This window comes from Morus notabilis, unplaced genomic scaffold (genome assembly GCF_000414095.1).
Source record: "Morus notabilis unplaced genomic scaffold, ASM41409v2 Scaffold409, whole genome shotgun sequence".
Lineage (NCBI taxonomy): Eukaryota > Viridiplantae > Streptophyta > Magnoliopsida > Rosales > Moraceae > Morus > Morus notabilis.
In genome coordinates, this window is record NW_010357248.1 from 337,698 (window position 1) to 346,238 (window position 8,541).

An 8,541-nucleotide genomic window follows, 5' to 3' on the forward strand; every position below is an offset into this window, starting at 1 on the left:
GATCAAACTAATCCACAAAAAATTAAAAGAAAATGACTTTTTTACGCTTCAAAAGTAATTATTAATAAATAATAAAATGAACAATATAGTAATTAAACAAAAAACTTCATTTATCCTTTCAACTCTTTATTCCTCCTATCAAACAACATAAATGATTACTATAATAATCTTTCACATTCTCTATTTCTTCAGCACTCTTAATTCTTCCTCATCTTTATCCCTCCTACTAAACGAAGCCTTAATCCTTTATGTTATAGTTCATGTTGAAAATAAATAAAGAAGGATTTTTTGTATGTTTTTAAAATAGGGGATTGATTCAGATTAAATAAAAATTTAGGAGATAATGTGAGCGTTTTTAAAATTTAAAGAATAAAATTTAAGAATAATTGTTTTGCTCTTTTGCTTTTGCTTTTTTTGCTTTTTTTTTTTTTTGGTCTTGTTTTGTTTTGCATTTCTTTTTGCTAATTAAAGAATAAGTTTTTGTTTTTATTTTTATTTTTATGTTTTGGGATTTTTTATTTTATTTTATTTTTAGACTTGACAGGAAGAGAAACCTTGGCCAAACCCCTTTGCTTTTTGCTTCCTCAGTGAACTGCAACAACTGAGGAAAAGCCATAAACTCCCTCCCTTATCCATATCGTCTTGTCCAATATCCTTGGAACTCGTCTGTTTGCAATCTCAACTCTCAAACTTCCCATCTTCCATTCTGTACTCACTCTTCTCCTTATGTAGAAAAACACCATCAATCAATCATCAAAATCATCAAAAAAATGCTAAGCACAATGTCAATGATTCACCAACCCCCTCGCTCCATCTCGCACTTCCCCTCCTCCAAGTCCACCACCGCTTTCCTCCTCAAAAACCTCTCTTCCTCATCCTCCTCACAGCCCGTCACCGACCAATCCGAATCCACCCCACCCTCCTCCCAAATCCTCACAGCCCGTCACTCTCTCATCTCCCGCCACCTCTCCGCCGTCCAGCTCGCCGAGTCCTTCCTCTCCCGCCTACGCCGCGCCGAGCCCCATTTGCGCTCCTTCCTCCACGTCTCCCCCGACGAAGACGTCCTCCGCCAGGCCCGCCGCCTCGACGAGATCCTCCAGAGGAATGAGGATGTGGGCCCCCTCGCCGGAGTTATCGTCGCCGTTAAGGACAACATCTGTACCTCCGACATGCCCTCCACCGCTGGGTCCCGCGTCCTCGAGGGATACCGCCCGCCGTTCGATGCCACGGCCGTCAGGAGGATCAGGGAGATGGGCGGGATTGTGGTGGGGAAGACCAATTTAGATGAGTTCGGCATGGGCAGCACCACTGAATCCTCTGCTTTTCAGGTTTTTTTTTCCTTGTTAATAAGATTCTGCTTTCTGGGTTGTGTCGAATTCACTTCGTTGTTCTTGGTATTGATTTTTGTTGAAAATGCTTATATTGTAATTAAAATAAAGAAAATTAAAACGCTAAATGATGGATGGGAATGAAATGTTGCTTTGTGGGTTGTGTCATGTGTGGTGTGGAGTTTTGTTGTTCTCGGTATTGATTTTGCTTGAAAATGCTTATTGTAATTTTGGAATTAAAAATCAAAGGGACAAACAATGGGAATGAAATGTTGAATTGGAGAATTCTGCCAGGTATATAAAAATGGCTAGAAGGCGCAGAACTTTGTTCTGGTCGTACCGTGCAAGCATAGGTGATGGAAAAATCAATTTGGGTCGTTAAAATTGGAGCTGCTTTTACTAGGTGGGATCGGACCACAAAGAATTCAACAGTTTGTATCTTTATGGATCATCATTTACCACCTGAAAAAGCATTGCACGGTACGACCAGACTTGACTGGCCTTGCAGTAGGAAAAAAGTACTCTTTTAGTAATGAATATTTCTGAACCATCGTATTTGCATACCTTTTGGTCTCATCAAATTTGTGTACTATTAATTTTTGATCTTCTGTAATGATCATATAACACAAAGTACTTGTAGGTGTTCCTTGTCACACAAACCTTGAAACAAAGTTAAGATTAGTGAGTAGAAAAGTCTTATTAGATTGGATGTTGCAAGAGTGGGGGTATCGGAGTTTGTCTCCTTATGTTGGTCAGTAGTGACTAGGGTTCGTTTACTCTGGTGTGGTGCATCTGTTCTTCATTCATTAGGTGACTGCAAATCCGTGGGACGTGTCTCGGGTGCCCGGGGGATCGTCTGGGGGCTCTGCCGCAGCTGTTTCTGCGAGGCAGTGCATGGTGTCTCTGGGGAGCGATACCGGTGGAAGTGTGCGGCAGCCAGCGTCGTTCTGTGGTGTTGTTGGATTGAAGCCCACATATGGACGTGTCTCCAGATTTGGACTGATGGCATATGCATCATCACTTGATGTCATTGGCTGCTTCAGTTCCTCTGTTTTTGATGCTGGGATTCTTCTTCAAGCTATTTCTGGTCACGACACGTCTGATGCCACTAGTAGTAAGCAGGTATTGTCGGATCTTATTTGTATGTTGATTATGAAAATTCACCCTGCGTTGATCTATATCTTACGAGTTATGACCCATGCGCCAAATCATATTGTCATCAAAGAAGTTTAGACTGATTGAATAGTAGGCAAAAAATATTTTCCTTGTGACTTTAAACTTCATACTAATACGGCATTTGCATTTTGTTCAATGTTCCCACCTTATTTTGTAAGGCTATTGCAATATAGTTGTATGTTCTGCTTTAATCTTGTCAAGGTTTTTTCAGGTTGTTCCTGACTTCACATCTCAATTTACTTCCATAAGTTTGTCGGAATCTAAACCTTTGAAGGGGCTCAAGGTTGGCCTTATCAGTGAAACTCTCGAGGACGGTGTTGACACTGGAGTAGCATCCACAATACGTGCTGCTGCTTCACATCTTGAAGAATTAGGATGTTCTGTGTCAGAGGTCTACCTTTTGTTCTAATACTTTCCCCTTAAAAGCTTTTCACTGAATGCTTATAACCTCTGTCTGCTTTAATATTGGAATTGACATCTCCTTAAATATTGACAGGTTTCATTACCATCTTTCTCCCTTGGGTTGCCGGCCTACTATATTCTCGCTTCCTCTGAATCATCTTCTAACTTATCGCGTTATGATGGTGTTAGGTGATTTCTCATGTATTAATTTCTAGAGTTTTGAGTTTGAAAAGATTTAAGTTTCCATATAATCCATGGATCTCAGTTGTTCATTTTGAAGTTAAAAGCTATCTATCTTACTGAAAAGGAACTAGTGAAGAAGGAAAAGAAAACGAGTTTAGTTGAATGGTATAGCATTATAAAGCTCTTTTGCATCTACGTTGAGAATGGAGCAAACAATATGGGCAAACATTGTTCCAAAAGTCTGTTTTGTACTAAATCTGAATTCGGGTTGTCTTGTAATACGAAGCAAAACATATATAGTTTTAGTTCTTATTTTTTTCTTTTCGAATATCAATATCCAGGTATGGAAACCAAGCTCCTGCTGATGAGCTAAATGCTCTATATGGGGATTCCCGAGCAAAGGGATTTGGTCACGAGGTACAAAATAACTTGGCTAGCCAGAAACTCTATGCCATATATTCTGGTTCTGAATGTTCTGTGAATGGAAACACTGGCGGTGTTTTATGTCTGCTTTTTATTCAAACTTTAAAAGGAAGTTTAATGTTTTCAAGAAAAAAAAAAAAAGAAAAAAGGGGAAGTTTAAGAGTGAAAGTTTTCCGTTAGTAGCATGATTTTAACCTTTGAATTTAACATGCAGGTCAAAATGAGGATATTAATGGGGACATATGCTCTATCAGCCGGTTATTATGATGCGTATTACAAGCGTGCCCAGCAGGTAGCATGATCACTTGGTGAAGTATCACCGTTTTCACGATGTAATGTATGTATTCACTTGGTAAAGAGACGATTTTATGGCAGGAAATGGTCCTGCTTTCGGTGCTTTACTATTCTAACACCGCAATACTAGATTTAAATTCAGTGGCTTTTAACTAGAAATTTTTTTTTTTTTAGTATTGCCTACTCCTGTTCTTGCTGTCTGGTCATTCTGTTGTTAGGGCAATTTTTATTGGTGCTACTGTTGTTTTAATGCAGATAAACGAGAAAAAGTGTATATATAACTTCATTCTTGATTACTTCTGATGTTTTTGATTCACGATTTTCTGGAGATCTTTAGTATTTCAAGGGAAAGTTGATGATTGGATTAGTGTTTCAGGTGAGGACCATAGTACGGAAAGGCTTTAAGGCCGCTCTTGATGTATATGATATCTTAATTTCACCTGCTGCTCCATCTGCTGCTTATAGGATTGGTATGCTGCTTAAACGGTTTGCAGTTGCAAAACTGTATATTTCCTTTCCATTTGTCCACCAAAATCAGTCACCCATTTGCTTATTTTGTTTATAGGCGAAAAGAAAAACGACCCATTGGCAATGTATGCAGGTGACATAATGACTGTAAGCATTTTTCTAATAATTATTTAATTATAGTTCAAGCACTGTTTTGTCTCTTTGTCCTGGAGATAAAATAAAAAATAAATATATTTACGAACATAAGCATGTATTCTTTTCTTGTAACTGTATTTGTTTGTTAACTATATTTTCATGTTCATTGTAAACATGTTGGTAAGTGAACCTCAAAAAATACCCAGTCGGCTTTTTCTTGAAATGTTGAAGCTACAGTTCATTGGGTTGTAAATGCTGAAAGTTTCCAAAATAACAGTGATGAGACTTGTTCATTTGTGAATTGGTTGATTTCATAGGATCTTGTTACATTCCAAAACGTCCCACATGGAATAGTTATAAGATAAGTTGCGCATTTTAAGAGAATTAGGTCCCTCTGATCCCAATGATTGGCCTTGCGTGGTTTTGCTTTCTCCTCACTTGAAGTCCTACCTACTTGTTCCACATGTAATGTACCTTACAAAAAGGGACCATGACAGAGCCATAACTAAAGTTTTTCTTTTTCGCTTCTTTTCTTGTTTATTATTCTTTTTAATTTTTTTTTCTTTTTCATTCTCATTTGACTTTACTGTATCTGTTACGCAGGTGAACGTAAACTTAGCAGGATTACCCGCATTAGTTTTGCCCTGTGGATTTGTTGAAGGGGGATCTGCAGGCCTTCCCGTTGGTCTTCAAATGATTGGTGCAGCATTTGATGAGGTATTTGCTTTTAATTTTACGCACTTGATGCTTGCTTCTAGCACATTTTTATTAGAATCAGTACCGGTCAGTCCGATACCCAATGTTCATTTTTGGCTTCCTGTTATCCCATTGATAAGATTGTCTATCACTTATTTTCTTCCAAGCACGGGTAAAAAAAAAAAAAAAAGTTTTCTGGAAGGCTTACTCGTACTAAATTCTTATATATATATATATATATATATATATATATATATATATATATATTTTTTTTTTTTCACTGTCACTCACAGCTTGTTACTTTTTTGTGTGTAGCATAGCATTGCTTGTAATTTATGACCCTCTGATTCGTTACGAGGCAATTTTATCAATAATGAGAACATTTTTTTTTCAGAATGAATAATGAGAACATTTTTGCCAAGTCCCTTTTCTTTTTGGAACCATTATAATTTTGAAATGAATTTATTTTAGAGCCAGGTCCAGTATCAGGAAGACCTCTAAGAGGTTGAATATTGACATGTTACTAGTGCTCAAGTTTTTCTTCTCGAAGGAGATTTTATATTTTTGTTTCACTTAGCTGCATACTTATTCAGCCATGTTTAAAGCCTCACTTGTGTGTTGAGCAAAAAAATAAAAATAAAAATAAAAAAAGAAAGAAAGAAAAAAGAAAAAGAAATAGCTCTATTTATGATCAATAATAAATTCATCAAGTTCCCGTTTATTTCGCTAATTTGAGTTTAGAATTTGAGTTTTGTTATAGTAAAAAGTTCTCACAAATGGTTACATTTAATTTTTTTGTTACAGTTAAAAGTTCTTACATAAAATCACATCTCAATTCAAATTAAAAATTTGAATTAACAAACTAAACGGTCTTTAAACTTTTGTAACTTTTTAGTTTCACGTCATTTTAATTTTAGATATTATGAATTAAAAATTTTCCCTTTCTGATAAGTGATCTTTTATACTCTACAACATATCTTTTTTTTTTCTTCAAAATATCTTTTTTGTTTAAAAAAAAAAAAAGAGACGAAGAAAAAGTATAAGTTCTGTCAAGGTGGTTGCATGGCTTTGATAAATGGCCCAAAAGTTGTCAGTTAATTTACCATGGGAAAATTTTAAAGTTAAAAAGAGCATTTTTAATGTAATATTATAATTGATATAGTAATTATAAATTTAATATTTGAGTGGAAAAAAAAAATTTTTTTTTTTAATATATATAACATATGAAAAATTTTATGTTTGATTGTTATTAGTTAAAATGTTTACTTTTTCATGTGATTATTGTAATTTTTATATTTTTTTAATTATTTTAAATATAAAGGTTTATTTTTACAACTTTCAAAGTTTAATAATTATAAAAAAAAGTAGATTTAACATTTCATATAGCATTATGCATTGGAGTAAAAATGAAAATAACATATCATATCACACTTTTTTATGATAAATATACCGTTGGCATTAGCATTTGCATTGGAGATAGTGTTAAATTTGACAAGCAATCTATCAGATTACATCAAAAGTCAAATACTATGCCCTCGTTTGGTTCGCTGGTTTGAATTTTATTTATTTGAACTTTTTTATTGAACAGAAAAATTTAAACTGTGGGATTTAATTTGTTGTTTGAATTGGTGTTTGGATGTGCAGTTAAAATTTTAATCTGAACTAGGAATAAAATTTGAATTTATGTTTGGTAGGTGTGAAAAGCAGAGAGAGTGACACTTTTTTACTGTTCAAAATTAGTTTGAGTAGTTGAACTTTAGGGAAGAGTTAAAGTTGTACTGTTTAACTAAGTTCAAACGGAGAATATAATTTAAACTAAGTGCTTACTAAATACAAATTTAATATGTGCTCACTATTTAAACTGAATTAAACTAGTGAAACAAAGCGGACTATATAAATCTAACATAATCTATTAGAAAACATTAAAAAAAAAACTAATATGATACCGGTTATTAAAATTATAGGTTAAGTCTCGAGTTGAGTACCAATTAGAGAGACATCTATAATGGTTATTTAATTTGTGGTAGGCCCCGTTCACTTCACCAATTCGAGTTTAGAATTCGAGTTTTGTTACAGTAAAAAGCTCTCATAAACAATCACATCTAACTTTTTTACTACAGTAAAAAGTTCTCACATAAAATCACATCTCAACTCGAATTACAAACTCGAATCAGCGAAGTGAACGGACCCTTAGTTTATTTACATGGGCGCAACGTGTTGTAAAACAATAGGTCGTGACAGCCTGGTTCTTAGTGACCGAGTAACAGCTGCAGATGCTGTCAAGATTGTTGCAGGTGAGAAATGTGTATCATATTCGGTCAAGGGGCAATATTGTAAAATGTCATGTGTTTAAAACTACAACAAAGTAGAATGTGCGTTCTTTTCAATAGTTTGAAATTCAAGATTAGAGTTAAAAAAGTGAGTTTAATTGGAATTGAGTTTCAAATTTGAGTTGTGTGTTCACTTAGTTAGTTTGTGAATGTTAAACTTGAGTTTTGTGTTCACCTTTGAAAAAAACATAACTCCAATTTTAGCAAGTTTTGACATGGATTTTTTTAAAGAGAGAAACCATAAACACATACATTCATATATAATAATAAAAACGTCCATAAGTTTAGCATTACAAACTCATATTAATCGTTGAAATTACGAAACAAATATATGTAACTACCGATTGCGATATGCTTCTAATGCCCCCCACATGCTAGCAGCCATCTCATCCCTCAAAATATTCATTTCCCTACGATTTGCGGAGTTGTGATTTTGTTCCATTGCCCGATTAGGATTGTGATTCTGATTAACATCTTGATCCGCATTCTCCAGATCAATATCAACAACTGGTACTCCGTCTCGTGTGTACTGGTTTAGTAGCTCGTCGTTATGGTTGTACATATGTATGAAATTGTGAAGCACGGCACAAGCAACAGGAATTTGTATCTGTTTCTCTATTGGGTAATTATTTATGCACTTTAGTATGCGGAACCGTGCTTTCCAAACACCGAAAGTGCGCTCAATAGAATTTCTTAGGGACGAATGCGTATAATTAAACAACTCACGCTGAGTTCGAGGACGGCCACGTCTTGCCCTATACTCTTGAAGGTGATATGTGCTCCCCCGGTACGGCGCCAAGAAACAATTGGTATTCGCGTAGGCAGAGTCTACAAGGTAGTATTTCCCTATATTAACCATTACAAATCAATAATTAAGTTCTGACAACCAACCGACAATACTTATTCTATATTGAATGTATAGCAAGGATTGTTGTTCGCATACCTGGCGGTGGATTTGGGAAATTTTTATCTCTTGTACTTGTTGCATCCGCAAGAACGCGCGCATCATGGGCAGAGCCCTCCCATCCAGCTAAGATGTAAGTAAACTTCAAGTCAAATGAACATACCCCTAACACATTTTGGGAGTAAAAACCCTTCCTATTCCG

At 35.4% G+C, this 8,541-nt stretch overlaps 2 protein-coding genes across 2 annotated transcripts in view; one reads left to right on the forward strand and one right to left on the reverse strand.

Moving 5' to 3' along the window:
• The first annotated feature begins 566 nt into the window (after positions 1-566).
• LOC21403796 (glutamyl-tRNA(Gln) amidotransferase subunit A, chloroplastic/mitochondrial) lies at positions 567-5,606 on the forward strand. Its single transcript, XM_010089545.2, has 10 exons — positions 567-1,328; positions 2,139-2,450; positions 2,716-2,895; positions 3,001-3,095; positions 3,431-3,506; positions 3,727-3,804; positions 4,183-4,276; positions 4,372-4,421; positions 5,013-5,126; positions 5,577-5,606. The coding sequence occupies exons 1-10, from the start codon at positions 771-773 to the stop codon at positions 5,604-5,606; spliced, it is 1,587 nt and encodes a 528-aa protein (XP_010087847.1). The 5' UTR covers positions 567-770.
• Positions 5,607-7,772: 2,166 nt separating this feature from the next.
• LOC112092214 overlaps positions 7,773-8,541 on the reverse strand; it is a 2,931-nt gene continuing 2,162 nt past the window's right edge. Inside the window, exons 3-4 of the mRNA XM_024167728.1 lie at positions 8,379-8,481; positions 7,773-8,281 (exon numbers count right to left, since the gene is read on the reverse strand). Coding sequence (XP_024023496.1) covers positions 7,773-8,281; positions 8,379-8,481 — 612 coding nt within the window. The remainder of the gene's footprint in view (positions 8,282-8,378; positions 8,482-8,541) is intronic.